General features: G+C 37.0%; 1 protein-coding gene across 1 annotated transcript in view; it reads right to left on the bottom strand.

Annotated features, from left to right (window-relative positions):
* LOC113073651 (adenosine kinase-like) overlaps positions 1 to 17,234 on the bottom strand; it is a 40,837-nt gene extending 23,603 nt beyond the window's left edge. The window contains exons 1-2 of the mRNA XM_026246471.1: positions 17,023 to 17,234; positions 13,165 to 13,273 (exon numbers count right to left, since the gene is read on the bottom strand). Of these exons, the coding sequence (XP_026102256.1) occupies positions 13,165 to 13,273; positions 17,023 to 17,192 (279 nt within the window). The 5' untranslated portion in view covers positions 17,193 to 17,234. The remainder of the gene's footprint in view (positions 1 to 13,164; positions 13,274 to 17,022) is intronic.
* Positions 17,235 to 21,134: the final 3,900 nt, after the last annotated feature.

Here is a 21,134-nt window from a genome sequence, read left to right as displayed (position 1 = left end):
TTATGGATGGAGCATGTCTTGTTTCTAGGAGGGAGGGTGTGTGTGGGAGTACAGCTGCATTACTGCTGCCTCTTTCAGCCCTGGAGGCTGTATGATGGGCCCCAGCCAGGTGAGCCAGGTTACAGCCAAAAACACAGCTTGAATCGAAAACAATATACAAATAAATAAGATACTGCTTGTTAAAATCATAGTCAAGAGAAAAGAAAACGAAAAAAAAAATCATAATTCAGGGCTAGGACATTTCATGTTTCACCGAGCATGCTATCAAACATGTCTCACAAAAACATTTTATAGGACTAGAAATTGTATTTACAAAGCCAAACACAAAAGGTAGAAGGATATTCAGGTGTTCAGTATACGTGCCAACATACGCTCACCCACACCAGTTCACTGCACACCAGCGCTGACTCTCAGAAAGTGAAAAAGGAGGGCAAAATAAATATGTGCTCTAGTGTACAAGAGAAAAAAATAACCTACAACCTCCTTTGCTTTTTGGAAAAATCTCAGTGCTTAAGCTAGATGCAAGCGGGTCCACATTGGAGCTGTAGATACGCACAGAAGAAGGGATTTGCGTAAACGTGCACATCATTACCCATCAACAATTGCAGGTGATGTAAAACGAACAATCGCTCTGAGAGAAGTGTGAATCCCTCCTTCCCCAAACCCCCGTTCTTGACATCTGCTCCATGCCCAAACATCTGCACAGTGTTACTCTAACTCTTCTCACACACATAGCTGGGATCAGCCAACCCAACCGCCGCCGCTAATAAACAACCAGGTGAATTGTGGCTTTGAAGGAAACTTCATCTCTTCTCATTGGGGCCCCAAAAGTGCTTATAAATCTTAGTAAAAGACTATATTAAGCATACCACAGACTGCGCCTTTAGCCGTACGAACACGGGTGAAGAGAAGTTCAGGGCATTATTCTGAGGTAGCCTTACATCTGCGATCGACCCGAGGGGAAGGATTCTAAACAAACTCCAGAATGAGGTCAATAGAACGAAATGTATTCAATGTCATTTGGTGTCTGAATCATTCACCGTGTTTCGAAACGCCTGCCTCATTCAGCTAGATCTCAGCATGTATTTGATACAGTATTTAACACTCTGTGATATTTTATTGATCCTGTCATATCGGAGAACTCATCCCCTTCTCATACTCGGATCTGTGTAGTAATGCGCGAGTCTCAATGCTCAGCGCATTAAAAAACAATCAGCTGCAACTCGGGTGTCTCCGCACTTCATCTACTCGTGGCAATTTCACGGCTGCGGCACATGAATGTTTCAGCTGGAGTGTCTGGCAGAGCAGCTATCCCATGTCTGAGGTGGCGTGAAGGAGGGGTTTCTCGGAGCTGGGTAACTAACCCTTAACAAGAGGCCTGGAGACCTCCAGCGGTATCCACTTATCATCTCTAAATATTAGCCTGACCTCTCAGCTGGTCGCTTCCTCCCCGGGGGCAAGCAGGAAGAGGGGTTTCCATTGGCCGTGGAGAGCACTCGGTCAGATCAAATGTTCATCTAACACGCAACTCCACGTGGCTTTGATCGTTTCGAGTCCTATTCAGCGACAGGAAAGGATTGTGTTTGAAGGAGGTTTACGGCAATGAGCGTGAGAGTGTGTGTACACTTTAGAGGCATCGACTGTGCTCGAGTGTCGTTCCTCTGAGTATCTGCATTTACTGGAACTTTTGGAGAGCACTTGCTTTTCTGAAATGTCCTTGCAAATGTTCTGGAACCTGCCGGCCTCACCTGTAAAACATACTCATGAAAGGGTCAATTATGGTGCTCATTTAAAAGTAAAAAAAACTGGCTTAATTGGAGAACAATGCAAGAATAAAAAAAAAGACACAAAGTTTTTTGATCCGATCACTCAAACCAGATTTGGGCATAATTTTTAATGTTTTGAAATAAGGCTGCATTTATTTGATCAATAATACAGTTCACTTTCACAATAACATGGGAAATATTATACATTTTTAATTGACTTAATTGTTTACCATTTTAATTATCTAATACATACATATATATCCATATGTGTGTGTGTGTATATATATATATATATATATATATATATATATATATATATATATATATATATATATATATATGTGTGTGTATATATATATATATATATATATGTGTATATATATATATATATATATATATATATATATATATATATATATATATGTATATATATATATATATATGTATATATATATATATATGTATATATATATATATATATATATATATATATTAATATGTAAAATACTTCATATATTATTTATATTATTATTCTAATATATTATTATTAATAATTATTTATAGTTATTAATTTTGAGATAATTAAGATTTGTAATGTTTTTAAAAGAAGTTTATGCATGAAAAAAAAAGAAATATTGCAATTTAAAATATAATTGATTAATTTATTACTGAATTTTCAGCATCATTACTCCAGTCTTCAGTGTCACATGATCCTCTAGAAATGATTCTAATATTCTGATTTATAATCAATGTTGGAAACAGTTGTGCTGCTTAATATTATTTGTGACCTGTGATACATTTTTCAGGATTCTTTTACAAATAAAAAGTTAAAAGGACAGTGTTTATGGGACACTGAAGACTGGAGTAATGTCAAATGAAAATTCAGCACTGCTTCAACGAAATGAATAATTTTGAAAGTACATCAAAATAGAAAGCCAATATTAGAAATTGCAATAATATTTATCATTACTGTTTTTCTTTGTTTTGAATTTTTTTTCATCAAATAAATATAGACTTGAGCAGAAGAGACCCAATTAAAAAACTAATAATCTTACTGATCCAAAATTCTGATCGTTTATATCCTAATATATATTTTAAAATAATAGCATATATATTTTAAAGTGGTGGCAATGCTACTTCAGTCTTCAGTGTTACATGATCCCTCAGAAATCATTGTAAAATGTTTATTTGGTCAAGAAACAGAAATCATTTGTAACAATATAAATGTCTTTACTGTAGTGTTGCTTTCGTCAACAAAAATTATGACTACATATCGTCGTCAACGAACCTTTATCACGTGACGTAACCGAGACGCAACGTAAATGCCGGTCTAGTGACGATGACTATAATTAACTGTATAATGCAATATTGTTGACTAATAAAAACTAGACTAAATGTGGTTTACAAAATAAAAACTACGCTAAAATGTCTCTTCATTTCCGTTGACCAAAACGAGATAAAACAAATTTTATACCGTTATTTCAACTCGTTTAGTCGCATTATTATTTTGCAGTATTTCTGTTTCCGGTTTCTCACTTCAGGGGCTGCATCAGGTTGCACTACGCAGACTCAACAGACGTCACTTCCTCAAGCTCCACTCGCGGCATTATTTAGAAGACGACAACAAACAAAGTAAAGCGGGATTTATAATTTCGCCTGGCTCCGCGAGCCTCTGCTGACTGAGAGCTCATCTTCTTAAATGGACGAAGCTTTTATACTGGTCTAGTTCGCCATTGCACTATTCTTTGAAACGACAAGGGAGTGACGAGGAGTAACTGTACTCTAAAACCGTTGGGAATCATCAGTGAGAAGTCATTTGCCAGAATGGGCAGTCCAATTCTTGTGATGAATGAGTTGATGAATTAATAATTACTTTATGTACAAACTTAAAACAATCTTAAACTATTAGCTTTATTTCGCATTAATCACAAATCAACTTTAGGGATATAGTGTATAATTAATATCTAAATGAATTCTAATTCTATTTTATACAATAAAAATAAAACATACTTCAAATAAGAAGCCTTGGACAAACTATGTGTGACGAGTGGGCGGGGCCGAGAGAAGTGGGAACAGGAGTGAGGCCGGTAGAGTGATTAGAGATGAGCGACACCTGCTCGACCCACCGGTCTCGAGTCCCATGGAGGAGATGGAGGGATATAAAACCGGAGCGATGACAGTGACAGACGAGAGAGGACCATGTCTGGACTTTATTTTGTATTTGTGTGCCGTTTTGTCTTTATTTTGATGATTAAAGCTTTCATTTTGATTGTCCGCCGGTTCCCGCCTCCTCCTTCCCGTGATCATAGAGTTTTAATTGTTACACTATGCAAACATTTTTTCTCCAAAAAAATGAACGTTTTCAATCAAAAAGCTCCTGATGGAGGTTGAACTTCACATTAAACTTCTGTTTCATACAAACGCTGGCACAGAAGAGCATGTTCGGATGCAGAGCTATATGGAAAGTAAAAAAAAATGCTGCGCACAACGCCACACAAAATGAGTTTGAGTGCACTCAAAGTGAATTTCCGGCAAAACCGCGATGGCGTCATACTTTCCGCGCTCACCCAAGCGAACTTGCGGACGCGTCGAGTATATATCAGTCTTGATACAGAGAAAGGGACTGATGGCCAGCCAGCCGGTGTTCATCTCTGGGAGAAAAAGGTGCAGATTTTTTTTTATTTCTTAAAATTTAATTAGTTTTTTTTTTTATTTCATTTAAATTTATGTGCGTGTACTTCTAACATGTTTGGTTGGTAAAATAAATGTTGTAAATTCAAATCGGAGAGTCTTCAGTGTCTGGAATGGATGCATTCTTGAGTCTATAAGGTAACAATAATATAATAAGATAACCTTGTTTGAAATGGGTTTTGCTAAAAGAATATTTAGTTTTTTCTAAACCACTAGGTACCTGTATTATACTGACTGGGTTAAATAGAATGGCATTACTAAAAAGAGACTAAAATAAAATTTTCATTGACTAAAATTAGACTAAATGTCATCAGTTTTTGTCAGGCAGCCAAAAACAACAGTACTTTACTGTCACTTTTGATCGATTTATTGCATCCATGCTGAATAAAAGTATTAAACCCAATTTTTTTAAAATGGTACTGCACAGAGACAGATGTATCAAGTGAAAAATCCAATCACAAGTCTTCAAACGAGATGCCATAACACCACTTTAAAATACACAACCCCATGTGCGCTCACGTCAGCTAATGATGCTTCAATTATACTGCAAACATGTCTCCGCCGGGTAAACAGCCTTCTATCCCCAACCAGCACAAATGCCTTCCTGATTCGCTGCAAATTAGACACATGGCAAATAATACCTAACTGGCTTCTGTTGTGTTTGCACTATGCATTCATAAATGAATTGGTAAAAGGGGGGAGCGAGGCTAATGGTTAAGATGCAACGTGCGTATAATTGTACAATTAGGCTCTTATCATCATGTAGGACCTCACCATTACTGACTGCTATTAGCGAAAAATAATAAAATGGTAAACAGATTATAAGTGCAACAATATTACTAGGTGAAATTGATATATTCATTTAGCAAGGGTTTGTGATTAATCTGGTCTCTCCCTCGATACAGCAGTCTGGGCCACAAAATTCTTCCTCTGTGTTGTCTTGTATTTGATGAAGTTTGCATCATTGATTCGGTTATTTTCCTGTTTATTACTATGAAGCTGCTTTGAAGCCGTCTGTACTGTATTAAGCGCTATATAAATAATGGTGGCTTGACTTGTTAGGGTATCAGAAACGTATCACGCTTGCACAGGCATGAGATTCACAGACCACAGAAAAGCTAAACAAGCCATTTCACTGACAGCATGACTCACCCATACAATAAGGCAGATCTCTTTAAGCGTGTCCACATCCAGCAACATGGAGACAGAGGCGTGGCAACCACCTCAAATCAAACACTAATTCAAATCAACATGACGTGAACTCACAAATCTCCTTTAAAAGGTTTACGAAGAGGGAATGTAGCCTTGTAAATGACCAAACATCATTTTATTCGTCAAAACACACCAATATTTTGAATGGATCCGATATTACATTTATATTAATATTCACGTAAGACAGACTTTAAATATTTTTTTTTATTGCTGTCAAACCATTAATCGAGATTAATCACATCCAAAGTAAAAGTTTTTATTTACATAATGTGTTTGTACTTTGTATATTTATTATGTATATATAAATTCACACACATTAAATGTATATATTAAGGAAATTTTTTATGTTTATATAATAAATATTTACATATAATATAAATTATATGAATATAAATATATGTAAATTTTTTCAAAATATATGCTGTATGAGTGTGTATTTATACACATCATAAATACAACACACATATGTAAACAAAAACTTTTATTTAGGGTGCGATTAATTGCAATTAATCATTTGACAGCACTAATTATATTATATTATACATATATTTTCTATGTTCGGTTATTTTTTATGAAAAAATTTATTTAATAACAGACAAAAAGAGGGAAAACAATTAAAATTATTAATTAAATTTATTAAAAATAAAATATAATAATAGAAAATAAAAATAACTAATAACTAAATAGAATACTTAAGGCTACACAATTTTTTTTATCTCAATATTTATCTTTAATAAATTAAGAATGTTTATTATTCATCTTTGTGAGCCTACACCAGACATGCAGCTTGGTGAATATAATGTAATGTAATCATACTTTAAGCCTACATATAAATGATTTAGTTAATATTTTTATAATAATATTTCAATAAATGAAGCTTGGTTATGCACATTCATTTCTTGTTGTGGTAACAAAGAGAACAGTGAAATTTCACTGCTACTAGTATCGACTACTAAAATACTGGTATTGTGACAACCCTAGTAAGCAGCACTAATTAAATTTCATTGGAGCAATCCAGCATAGTGACCAGCCTGCAGTGATGGGGCGGCTGCCAGTCATTTTCTGTCCCTCACTAGCTGGATTTGCATTGTGTGATCTTTCTGTGTGGAGTGGAGCGGGGTGGGGGATACAGTTTGGTGGGCAGCTGACGCCAGATTCAGCTCAAGGTCAGCAGGAGGTCTGCCTGAGTGCGACTGTGTGTGTGTCTGAGCAAAAGCAGCGATATCTATGTGGGAGGGATGGCATTGCGAGTCACCTCACTGAAATCATCGGCTGAGCCCTTGTGAACGAGGTGTCATTATGAGTATGAAATACAACCAACCCCCATCCCAGTGCCCAATTTTGTTGCCAGGGAACTCTGATGTCTGATTGGTGAAAAAAGGATGAGGATAAAAAAAAAAAGCACAGAGAGGGTGATGGAGAAAAAGAGAGAGAGAATAATGCCACTTCAGGGTGTAGGCTGCCATACTGCTTGCTGTATCAGTTAATGGTCTCTCTCTCCTGCTCTGCTGACAGTATTTTAGACGTAGCTCAACCTGCTTTGTGTGCACCGGAGCACTTACAGGTCTGAAAGCTTGCGCTAGGCAAATGCACAATGTGAAAAGTGAGCTATAGATAGTGTTAGAGAAAAAAAAAAACAGACAGAGAATTAGTGTTTTATTTTTATGTTTTTTTACACAGGTGACACTTCCTTTCTCAGCTAACTCAGCGGCAGAGCCACATCCTCCCTGGACGAAGCATCCACTCAGTGGAACTGGCACACACATGCAAGTGTCAAGAGCTCCTCTTTTATGTCCCTGAGCTGCTCTAGAACCATCTGCAGCTGGGGCCTCAGAGGCCCACCGGGCCCCGCTTTTAATTATCTTCATCTCTCTCACACTTCACCACACCCACTGTTTCTATTTTCTCCCTCCCCCATAACGTGACTAAGTGCACACCTTTAAATGCTCCTGTCTCTTTAAGAGAACAGTTGTATGTCATTGCCTTCAGAGACTCTGTGTTCACTCAGAGCAGAAAAGACTGACATGCTTAGGTTAATACTCAGGTGTAATATACAATACATTTGTGCTTTGTTTATGACAAGAAGGATGGTTTGGAAGAACAGTAGGCCAATAATAATAATAATAAAAAAAGAAAAGAAAAGAAGAAAAAAACGCATTATCATTTACTAAGTTTTTTCATGTAATACTTCATATAATTTCAGCATTATTTCATTTCAATTAATGAAAATGCCCTTTAAATGATTTATTTAAAAATAACACCACTGGCAGTTATCATAATGTAAATGTGAATAAACTATTCTAAAAAATAAAAAGAGAAAACGACTGTGATCAAAATTAATTTGAATTAAAAAAAATATTTCTAAAATAATTACATAATATATTTCAAGGCTCTATATAAATGCTTACATTTGATTTTCATTAGTATATTATTAAAAAAAATGTAACTAAGAGCAAAGATGACTCACATTGCTGAGGTTAATGTTCGTGTATGATACACATCATTCTTCTGATGCTTATGATGAAAAGGATGGTTTAAAAGAACAGTATGCCTGAAATTTAAACACCTGTGAACATTTACTCAGCCAGATATGTTGTCTCAGATCCGTGTGACTTATTTTTGCATGGAAAACAAAAGATATAGATATTTAGCAAAATGTGCATGCTGCCCTTTACATCATACAATGAAACTGTATAGAGAAAAAAAAAAGAGCAGTTCAGACATTGTGCTAAATATCTCCCTTCATAATAAAAGTGAATAAATGATGACAGAATTAAAAAAAAATTGTGTGTGTGGACTACCCCATTAATAGACATTTTGACCACAATTTGACATTCTTACAGATATCATGACAAAAATGTGACCCGACAATCCAGGGCACAACTAGCCCTGTGAATGTGCACAGTCTCTGAAATCCAGCTCCATTTTTGGTGTGTGTTTTTTGCAGCTCTGTTCCTGTCTCTCATTACTGCTCACTGAAGAACACTCTGCCTCAGGATTCTGATTTCCTAGCAACAGCCTGCCACCAAACATTTGGCACAAGTTCAACACCCCTCTCTCTCTCCCTCCCTCCTCTTCCCTTCCCTCCCCTCCTTGCTTTCTCTTCTCTAGTGAAAAAATGGCTGTTGTGCCTGTGTGCTGTCCTCTGCCGTGCCACAGTGGCAGAGCGGCGCGCTGCCCGGCCCGAGCTTCTACTAACTCTCCTCTCGTCCAACTGCACCCTTCAGTAGCGGGCGCACTGGGAGTCAGCAGCAAGAATCATTAATCAGTGCTTTACCACACAAACTACCTCACGCTAATCTGATTTACAGATGAATGAAACTGAGGAAAGAGGGAGGGGAGCAGAAGAAACGAGGGGAACAACAATCGAGAGTACTGCTGTTAATATTTACAGAGCTTGCAAGGCGGCACACTATTGATATTCCCCAAATACTCTGCTTGGGTTTTGTTAGTGTAAAATGTTAAAATTTTGCAATTAATGTGGTCTGAAAATGAAACAACAGCGTGAATTCAAACAGCATTTTTTTTAGATGATTCCAAATTTCAACCTGTTAGCGAGTTTTAAATCAACATTATTTTATATTTGTTTTATTTTTTCTTTAAACTTACTTGTAATTGTTTTTTATTTTAATCAAAAGGATGACAAATGTAATATTTAGTACAATTAGAAAATAGTTATAAAATATACCAATATATTTATAAATCATGATTTCTTTTATAAAAACCAATAGTAATATAATTTTTATATTTATAGTTTCTATGAAATATATACTAAAGTATATAAATACATAAAATACATAAAATTTTCAATTACATTTTTTTAAAATGATATAATTTGTACGTTTAAACATACTACATAATGTATACTAATATAATAATAATAATAATAATAATAATAATAAATATATATATATATATATATATATATATATATATATATATATATATACGATGATGTCATCATAATATATATATATATATATATATATATATATAGTTATACACATATTTGTATTCTGAATAATGTGATTAGGTGTGCTCTCCTTGCAGATATTCAGAATTAATTTTAATAACCTTTACTTTGCGGTGATGTTGATTAAGTTGCAACTGACTAATAAAATGTTGTGCCCTGAATGTCAATAAAACAAGAACCCGCCAGTAATCCAGCATTTCGGTTATGCAGAAGTTGAACGCAGAGCCTAAGACTTCATTCGACCTAAATCTGTGCCACTATTATTCTTATGCCTTGCAAGCACTGGTATTTCTTTCAGGAAATGCATATCTATCCTCTCAATAGAACACCATCAGGGTAAATTAAAATCAATCCCTGAGGTTAAAGTGAGCGTGTTGCATGGATTCATGTTCACACAGGGATGTCTTCCACTCTGAACACAAGGTCAATGGAGATTACCGCTCAAGGAGGCCTCCCTTATCACTGCACTGAAGCATGCCACAGTCCATTAAGTGGAAATGGCACTGGATGGTCTCCACTCAGCCCTCTTTAAAAAACAATCTCAGCAAAATGCACCGCCGAGGACTATCGAGCAGACCTTTGCACTCGCGATTCACAATATGTCCTTGTTTACCATTAAACGAGTAAATCTAGCTGGTTACCGCGAGGTGCTTAGGTGGAAAATGGAGTAGTCCTGATTGATGCCATGATACGGTACGATTCTAAGACCATGACTCCGTAAACAGCAGATAAGAATTCTGGCAGTGGACCGGGGTGCTGTCACAATGTGCTATCCCATAATGTCAAGGGAGCTATGAGAGAATCAGACCAGATCTGAAGCAGTGTAGTGTAAGAGCTCTCTAAGGGGATGAGCTGAGGATTGACCACCACTGTATTGTGATCTCACAGATGGGCTCACACTCTTGCCAATTACATGGCAATTACATATTTGCACAGCCACCAATGATAAATCCGGCCTAACTCTCTACAAACCCAGCCAACATATTTGCATTTTAAATGAATTGGGGTTTAATTCATCGCTTATATGCACAAGACACAAAATGTGGATAAATTACAGCGCCGGTTATCAATATATATTTCCTGTTTCCATTCTGCTTCACCAATTCTCCATTTGATTCAATTAGAGCTACATAAACATGGTAGAGATAATCGATAGATAATCCAATGATAGATCGATGGTAGAAAGATAACAGAGCACCAGACAGATTCTATTACTGAAAGATTCAACTCAATGAGATTACTCAAATGGACCTAGCATGATTTTGATTCACTAAAGAATCATTTATGAGACTCATAAGAGTCTTTTGTTTATCAATCAAAGATGACTGGTCATGCTGTACATAGAGTAAAAGATCAATCTTAGGATTTTATGACCCAATATCTAACTGTTTAAATAACGATCAAAATTAATCAGTAAATCTATGTTTTTATTAAGACATATGATTCCTTGTGCAAGTAAAGAAAGAGATACGCAAAAAAAAAACAAAAAAAAAAACAAAACCTTAAGGTCAGCAGAGAAAGAGCGAGACGGACAGAGAGAGAGAAAGAGACAGATGTGGCTTAATGCATAACAAGGACAGACTGGCTGGTGCCACAGCCTGTGATGGTTATATGGAAGAGGAAATCGCTTACATAATCCTGCGTCAGTCGAATACAGAGACTCTTAGATAACCAGCAGGACTACGAACAAGTGTGCTCAGTTTATTTGATCAACTGGCTTGTTTTCGGTTTCTCAGTTCAAACAATCAAGATCTGATGCCCAGCCAAAACAAGCACCGGAGTCCCTTCAGAAACAAGTGCGTGTAGAACAAAAAGGAAGTCCATAGAGACTTTAACCGTCAGGGCTCCTGTCGAAGTTGAGTGGGCTCCCTTAAGGACGGTGTCCATCTCTACTTGCTCACCGCTCTTAGACCAGGGGCAGAATTCAGAAACGTTCGCTCCACCATTAAGGTGGGAGAAGATCTACTCCAGTAATGAACTTTCTCTGGCTGGATAATCAATTCTCACACTCCAGGACCATCCCCGGCCCGCCTCTGGCCAGAAAGTGAGAGAGCGAGAACAAGAAAAATGTGGGGCTGGAGTGGCTGTGCAGCTCGGCCAAATGCATTAAACATGTCTGTGGAGCGGAGACCTGCAGTGCACCTGGAGAAGCTGCGTTCACAGCTCGGTTTGGACCTGTGGAAGAAAAACAAGGCAGCCCGCTGGGATGCTCAGCTCCCCAATCTCAGCTGAAATTTGAGCCTCGGATAAAACGAGCAGGGTATACACAACAGAAACCATCACCTATCCCTCAGGATCGCTGTCAAACAAGCACTACTGAAAAGCCTGGGCTGACAAAATGGGGACAAGACTTTCAATAAACTCTTGAATGTGCTTGCTTGCTTGCTTTCTCTCACCGCCATCGAGGACAGCCATTCATCCAAGGACACAGCTTGATGTGGATCTCGATGTTCGGCGAAGAGCCTTGTGCAACTGCACGCTTATGCAACAAGCTTGCTGAAAAGAAGAGACGGCGACAACAAGCCGATGAAGAGGCAGAGTCATCAGGACACTTTCCCATGAACGCCGGCTTATTCAGCCAAGTTTGAAAACACAAAGGCCGTCAACACGCAAGGGCTCCTCAATATTCATGCATAGCCTCGAGCTTCCCATTCACCAAACGGCAGCGTGATGAAAAACGTTTAATCAGGGACAAAAATGATTTGATTAGAGTGTCACGTTACAATGGCTGCCAAATTGAGCTTCAAAGACTGACTCGTGCTTCGAGGTTAATCACAGTCCTACAATACAGGTATTCAACAAATGATGTCCGAGCCGGTGCGGATGCCAGACTTTCCCTCGATGAATGGAGCTTACGGCAGGTACAGACCCACGTGGAGAGCCATCCCAATCACATTTGTAATGGCTCATTAACAATAAGGTCGGAGTGTAATGGGGTCGCTCGTTTCACACCAACCTTGATTACCAGTAATTACGAGCAGTGGCTTTTTGCATCTATCTCTTCTCATGGTGTGTACTCAGAATTAACCAGCACAGCTGACTAGCAGAGTGGATGAGAGCTTAGACAAACATTGTTTTAAGGGCTTAATGTAAATGAAAGAGTAGGGTCGGTTGGTGACCTTCAGAGTGAATCATCCCAATCCCTTCGTGACCTGTCGATCAAAGCTCTCGAATCTCACAGGTCAAAGTGCAGCGACACGTACCTTGTAGTACCAGTTACAGGCCTTCGGGATTTCATGCATCGTGGCAGTGTAGGGATTGGAAACGAAGTTACATACTCTAGATGACAGTGTTTCTACCATTAGATCACAATTGCAAACAAAAACACATCCAAACAAAATCACTCATCTTTCATCAAGAGGAAAAAAGCTGCACCCTCTGCAATCTGATTTTCCTGAGTTTGGCTCAGAGAAGAATAAGCAAACTGCCAGCAACTTCAAAAACTAAATTTTAGCACTGCGCATCATGTGGCGACAAACTGCAAAAAAAGGCAAAAGTGCAAAGAGAGGCATTTCTACTTACAGCGATGTAGTAAATTTGGGCTTTCTCAACAAGTTTCCAGTTCTCCTCCAGATCGAGGTGCTTCTCCTTCTTGTAGCAGTTAGCGGCTGCAAGATTCGCAACAAGAGACCTAAGAGACAACAAAAACACAAAACTACATTGTCAGATTACAAACTAGGGTCAAAATTATATTTTCCAGCAAAATATTTGCCTGAATGTTAATGGTGTTACATTATGGAAATATAATTTCCAGATTTTAGAATTGCAATAAATTAAAAACATTTAAATAAATATATTTAATATTTTTATACATTGTGCAATATCTTATACATTTCAAGAGTAGTAGTGTGAAATAATAAGACAAATGGTCCAGCAAGATAAAAAGAAAAAAAATATAGAATACATAACATAAAATGTTTCACAAATGTATTTCTCTCCAGAAGGTTTTGGAGATAAATTGTATCTTTAAATTATCATCATTATATGACCCAAAGGCACAGTCTATTTCTCATAACAACAGTGCCCATTTCCTTCTCTTAAATGGCTTTAAATGAAACAAACCACATAATGTGGTTGAGAAACCGACTTTATCTTCAGGGTGACTGTGTAAATGATGTATCTCCTTCACAGAGTGAAACGTGCTGCTGCTGTACCTCTGCGAATCGCTGTAGGCGGAATACGGCTAACATATGGACGATGGTTTTCTAAACAGCTGTTTAACGTCAGCTCTGCCAAAATTAAATATCAACACACTTTTTTCTTTATTTCTCTTCTTTTTATTTAAGTGCAAATGCCTTACAAGACCTTTCCCATAAATAAATGAACAAACAAATCAATAATGCAGGAGAACTGCAAACGTCCAGCGGGACTGCTGTTTCTCCATTAACCTCCCGGTGGTCCTCGTATCAACAAAAACAACTAATTCCACTTTGAAAAACAACCACTCTCATTATTCACTTGTTACTGAGAGGATGCGGTCCCAACAGGCCAGCCGCTACAACGGAGCAGCACTAGCATTAGAGAAGAAACACCGCCCTGCACAGTCAGGCCACAAATGAGAATCAATAGACCTGCGGTTATGACTTTTGGAGGAAAAGGGAAGAGGTTTGATAGAAAAGGCAGACATGGAGAATTTATGAACAGGTGAATGCTTGTTAAAAAGGCTTCAAGAGAATATAAATGTAAATTATGTAATCAGAAATATTATTATATATAAATAGATACATATATACAGATAGATAGATAGATAGATAGATAGAAAGACACACACACACACATATATATATATATATATATAGAGAGAGAGAGAGAGAGAGAGAGAGAGAGAGAGAGAGAGAGAGAGAGAGAATTCACATAAGCATCACAATATTATGAAATGTGATGTTCATTATTCATTTTGAACTTTGCTAAAGATTTCACTTAATAGTATTATTAAATTATTAGTGTCTTCAAGATTTTATTTGAGTGGTAGATGACAGCAAAACAGCTATTTTAATCTCTGTATGAATTTTCAGCATTGTTACTCCAGTTTTCAGTGTCACACGATCCTTCAGAAATCATTTTAATATGCTGAAATATTAGCAATGTTGAAAACATAATATTTATTGGAACCGGTGATAAAAGATTTTCAGAATTGTTGCATGATGTTAAAAGGAATGGCTTTTATTAAAAATACTGTATATATATTTTTTATGTGAACATTTTTTTTTATTAATCACTAAATGCACTAAAAATAAGATGTATTTTAACTAAAAACAAAAGTCTGACGATAACCAATGTGCCATCAACATATTGTTCATCTCTACCATGTGTATCCACATCTAATAAAACAGCAAGCGTCTATTGAAAAAAAAAAAAAAGCATCTGATTGTAATTTCCACAAAGGAACATGCAAGATGCTGATCTGACACCCTCTGGCTCGATGTCACCATGTTAATCAAAATCAAATCCATTAAGGCATAATAAGCATTTGGAGTGGCAGAGTCACGCTGATCTGACCAGACAGATTGTGTCGGACTCTCCTCCACGCTATCATTAGCGGCTCGCAGTGAAAGAGGAAGGGCAGAGCTCTCGCTGCAGGCTGTAGACCCGTGACCTCTCCCTCCTCCCTCAAACTGGTCTGAAATCAGTGGCCTTTTAACACCGTTTCTCATCTGGCATCTGAGTACAGGTGCGCTGCGTAGCTGGAGGGAGAAAGCTTGGAGGAAGATATTGATCAAACCGCTTTCAGGTCTGCGAGTCCCCTGTAATGAAAGGGTCTGCTTTGACAGGTGAGGTGCTAATGAGAAGAGTCTCATAAGGCCAAGGCTGACAGCTCTACAAGCCGCTGCTCTTTCAAACAGTCTCTAATGCATAGCCCGCTCACACTAACTCTATGACAGTCTAAACAAAGAGACCAGCCCTCATAAATCTCCTTCTCCAATTTCATATCTTCACTGGTTACATGGGATCTTTTAAACACATATCATATGACTATAAGTATGTGTACTCCAAGGTGGTCTATAATACCTGGAGAAAACTATCTGTTAGTATTTGCTTTCATAAACACTCACTCAACATCAATTCTGTTACAGCTCATGCATAAATCCACAATAAAGTGACCAGGATGATCTGTAAAGCCTCTCATTGACAGCTTGGCTCAGAGAGTACACACCTGTGAGCGGTTGCTTACATACACACACACACACACACACACACACACACACACACACACACAATAGTTTTGTTAGCAGCTCTGATTAAAAGGCAATCGCATGGCTGACAACATGCAAAATAAATGCAGATCACCACCTGAACGATCACGACTGCCTCAGAGGAGCATCTATTGTTCAGCTGATGTCACTGACACCAGTGTCCCTGCTGATGAATGCTTTTTCATTAAAGGAATAGTCCATTATAATTATATATATATATATATATATATATATATATATATATATATATATATATATATATATATATATATATATATATATATATATATATATATATACACACACACACATACACACACACACACACACACACATACACACAAATTTAAAAAAAATTAAAGGTATACAATATTAATAAACCGTAAATAGTATAAGAACTATAATTGCAAAAATATGGAACTTTAAACAATTAACTTGAATACAATGAAAGTATAATTACATTTAATAATTAATTAATAAAGAATTAAATTCAAATAAATTAAATATAAAAATGACTTCCGATTTGTTATATCCATTTGGGTTAAAAGCAAGTATTTTAGTTGTGTAGAAATAATCATAAATTTATAAAATTTACAGAATTGTTTTTTAAAGAAATTCCAAATAATGAATCTACTTAAGACTTTCAATCCTAAGATCCAAGGTGCCCGATTTTATTTTTTCCTGATACAACTTTTTTTGTTAAAGATTATTTGGGCAAGCTCCAATAATATGTCAGCGGTCCATCAGAACTTTAAACCTGGTGCTCATTTGAACAAATCCTCAGAGTTCGTACGATTACAGATTAGTCAATAAGCCTCCATGCTTACTATAGCATTTTCTTTGCAAGCAGAAAAATAGTAAGTGACACTTAAATAAACACATCAGTCTGCTCCGCTCAAATGTGTAGGTAGCACGTAACTCGGCCCAAGCAGTTTCACATATCTGCTCAGTCATGGAATCTAGCACCCTTCAGGGCCAAGTCATGCGGTGTATCAAAATACCTCTGTGCTGATCTAACCCCGGCAAATAAATAAATCAAGAGCTCTGGCGGAAAAGAGCAGAACAGCCGGCAAGGGAACAGCGAGTCCCAATGCATAGTGAGGTGGGGTGTGTGAATGTGTGTGTGCGGGGGGTGCTATCCTGAGGAAGCGATAAGGGCCCTCCCTAGAGGAAAGGGGTGGCTGACCTGTTGTCGCCAGTGATGCAGGCAGCGCAGGTCCCTGTGGGCTCTTGGCTTTGCTCGTAGTAGTGGGCGTCCACGTGGGCCTCCTCTGCCTTCTCCTTAAGGATCTTCCCAAACTTATCCTTCCCAATGCAGCCGAAGAAGGTGGCCACTTTGTGCGGCTCCTGGATCATCCACTGAGAGGAAGGACAGATTGAGCAGGAAGGGGAGTCAAGGGAAAGAGAGAAGAGGAAAAGCGATTATTCTAACACGTAAACACAGCTTCCATATCTGACAGTTACAAAAAAGACTGGAAATCACAAATCCAGGATCTAGGAAGTTGTCTATATATTGACAATTCCTGGAAAGGCAAAATATACTGTGGTACAGAGGCCCTGTGCGTGCGACTCTGCAAGAGAATAACTAGTGAAAACAGGAAGTAATAGCACACTGATAAGGAAAAGAAACAAATACATTTCAGGGTTAAACAAAAATCTTAAGTCAAGGAACAATGATTTGTTTAGCTTTTCAATAAGGTCTTTGTTAGGGAAGTGCCAGCAATGATGAAAATTTAAATGCGTGACTAACAGCTTTAACTTCAAAATATTTACATTTATGTTTTAAATACTTAACAAATGTGTCCATTATTCTCTATCTTTTTTACTTTCCATATATGTGTAGTTTTAGTTTAATATTAAAAAATTGAATATGTTAAGTGCTCAATGTGTAAGATGCTAAAAAAAAAAATTATTGCGAAAGACTTCTAAAACATATACATGCAGACAGACAATTAAGAATAAAATTATATTTCTATTTTGAAGCAGATAACCTACATAATGGCTCATTTATATTTGGACTGATCGGGAAAAAGGATCTTTTTTTTTCACCCCGGAGTTATTTTAAAAATACAGTATAGGCCCGGAATAAAGTAGAAAATCTAACAATGTAAAAATATAGAAAAAGATTGACCTGACACATTCATTTATCTGTATAGTGCAATAGGCAAGCCAACTACAAATTTGGCTTTCATTTATCAGCTTAAATATATCAGCTCATTTTACCTATATGGATAACATTAAAGAGTGACATTTATCAGCTGATACTAATATGACTGCCAATGTAGTATCCATCTCCCCATATATGTAGACCTCACCATATTTTTTGCCACTGAGATGACTGGCGCTACTGATATAGCATTGAGTTCTGGACTTATAAAAGCTTCTAAATGTACATTGATCCACTATGATGGAGTGAAACTTTAACAAAAACTGATTGAACAATGAAATGAGATACAGGATGTCTGTCTGTAGGCTGTGTTAAACTAGATTACAAGGGGAGCACTAATTCCAGCACCCTGGACGGTGGCTTACCACAAACACTGTGACATTGCCACTTTTATGGGGATGATGAAAAGGTCTTTCTAGGTTTTTAGTGCTGTGGGGTTTAACCTCCGAAGATTTATTAGAGTACACGATGCTACGTTTGCTGCTTTTATTGCAACCTTGCAATGTCTGTTGCTGGGGCCCCTTGTGAATGAGATGCTGTGCCTGAGAGATGACCTGTGTACATGAGAAATTAATCATTCCAGTCTGTAGAGCAATACTCCACTGTTTACAGTGTGGAAGTGGTTCTGTACTGTGTGTTCAATGTTAGGCTAAAAAGACATAAACATCCTAAAGCTGTTGACGATGCTAATGTTGCAGTGGACACCTCAGGTACTTTAAAGTCAACGGGAAAACACTTTCACAATCCATTTTACTTTTACGATTTACTTACTATATCCTGTCAATTGAAAGTTTTCTCAGCTGTGCTATACTCTTCCCCATTTCTTAATTAAAGATAAAAATGAACTCCAAGGGATATTCAATGACTTGAATTCTTGTATCCATCTTCTGCTTTGTGCATTTTAATTACTTCTTTGTGGAGTTGTTTGGAGCTTTCACGTTCATGGTGTAAGTCCTGCCACAATATTGACTTGCCAAATTGAACCTTCCAGATGGCGCATTTATACTAAAATCAATTGAAAGCCCTTCATTGCACGCAAGTTATCTCCATTTAACTATTGATGTGTCTTCTAAAACCAACTGGTCGCACAAGTGATGGTTTAAAACCGGTGAATACTTCTCAAATTAGTAATTTTGGATTCATACTTGTAGTTGGTTTGGATCAAAGCCAAATTAAATGATAGATGACAGAAAATGTTTAATTCTGTCATCATTTACTCACCCACATGAGTGTATTCCTAACCCACAAGACTGTCATTTTAACGAAACTACACTGAAAGTCCATTGCCATTGCATTCACCCAAAACTTGGACATTTTAAAAAGAATAATGACATACTCTATAATCCGTATGAATAGAGTGAAATGTTCTGAACAGAATAAAATGACAAGAGGGTGAGTAAATTATGACTTTTCATTCTGTAAATGATATATAATCACGTATTAGATTTAATTAAATGCAATTATTTAAGTATATATATATACTTAAATAATTGCATTTTATATATATATATATATATATATATATATATATATATATATATATATATATATATATATATATATATATATATATATATATATATATATATACATATATATACATACACATACATACATATACATATATATACATGGGGGGGGGGGAACTACCTCTAAGTTACTTGATGGTAAACCTTGGGTGAAAAATAATTAATGATGTAAACTGTAAAACTCATCTGAACACATACGTGTCAGCATTGCCATTCAAAACAATCTTTGATGGTTTTTGAGACAGCAGAGCTCCAATGGCAGCTGATTAAGAAGGATGGGGTCGGGGCGGTGCTTCTAATAAGCCTCCAAAAACAGCTTGGCACAGCACACACCTTTGTTCCGACTCACATAATCAAAGCCAGCCAAAAACTGCAGCCAATCAAAGAGGTCTGGTGTGGAAAACCAGTCTATTCGTCTCCATCTACTGCAATAACCCCCTCCTGCTGACAATTACTTTCAAATGGAGATCTAAATAAAAGATGATATGTCCATTAAGACAAAGAGCTATCTGCAGGGTCGCAGGGAGGTCGGTCTGCGGCGGGCGTAAGGGATATTCATGCTCAGTCACATCCCAATTACCCGCCAGCAGCACTGGCAGGGTGTGAGCAAACGTGCGTGAGGGAAGCTTCATTATGGAGGGGGATGAAGTGCTGAAATTAAACAGCAGTGTCTCCCGCTGCGTTGAGCCCCCCGGCCTGGAGCACACAGCCCGGCTCTGACATAATATGGCTGCACATGATCACGTAAGGGAAGACTCTCACGCACTCACACTGTACTGTACACATGCATGCATTAGGGTTGTTTGGGGAAGTGAAGAGAAACATGCAAACAAAAACATAAATGATGTAAAGTGCTGACGTTCTCTCAAAATTTGCTGATCGTATGGAAAATACTTTTTTTTTTTTACATTAAGACTACAGCACAGCAGGTAGAGCCAGATTAGGCCATTACAGGAATAAAACAGAAATCAGTACTTGCACACATGCCATAGTAAACAAAATTTTTCCCATATTCCAAAACTGTCCATGCAGCTTGGAGGGCAATTCTGTGGTCAGACAAATCTTAAACTTTTTACATTTCTAAAGATCTAAAATATGTTCAATTGTAAATTATTTTTACTAGGTTTAAATTTTGAACTGAATCTATGAAAAGGAAGTGAGACCAGTTCTTATTCCACATCAAAACAAACCTCAAGTCAAGTGTGACTAGTGAGGTATGACTCTTACGAATCATTTGTTTCAGTGAATCAAACAAATACAATTACACACACTACTTGAGTATAGTGTGTCAGCATAACAGCATGTTATAAAATGAATTAAATGTACACTTTAAAAAAACATTTAAAGTTTTAGGTCATGGAGATTTTTGAAATGTATGGTTCTAATCTGAATTCTGAGCGATTTTGAGATATAGTTTCAAAGTTTTTACACAATATATACTTTGTAGATAGAAACTTTTTTGTTTTCTAAATAAAAACCACAATGTAAATAAGTAACTGTTTTCAACATTAAGAATTATAAATGTTTCTGAAGTTCTAAATCAGCAGATTAGAATGATTTCTGAAGGATCATGTGACACTGAAGACTGGAGTAATGATGCTG

This window comes from Carassius auratus, unplaced genomic scaffold (assembly GCF_003368295.1).
Source record: "Carassius auratus strain Wakin unplaced genomic scaffold, ASM336829v1 scaf_tig00012670, whole genome shotgun sequence".
NCBI classification, from domain to species: domain Eukaryota; kingdom Metazoa; phylum Chordata; class Actinopteri; order Cypriniformes; family Cyprinidae; genus Carassius; species Carassius auratus.
Note: the sequence above shows the minus strand (reverse complement) of the source record. Positions and strands in the feature narration are given on the sequence as shown.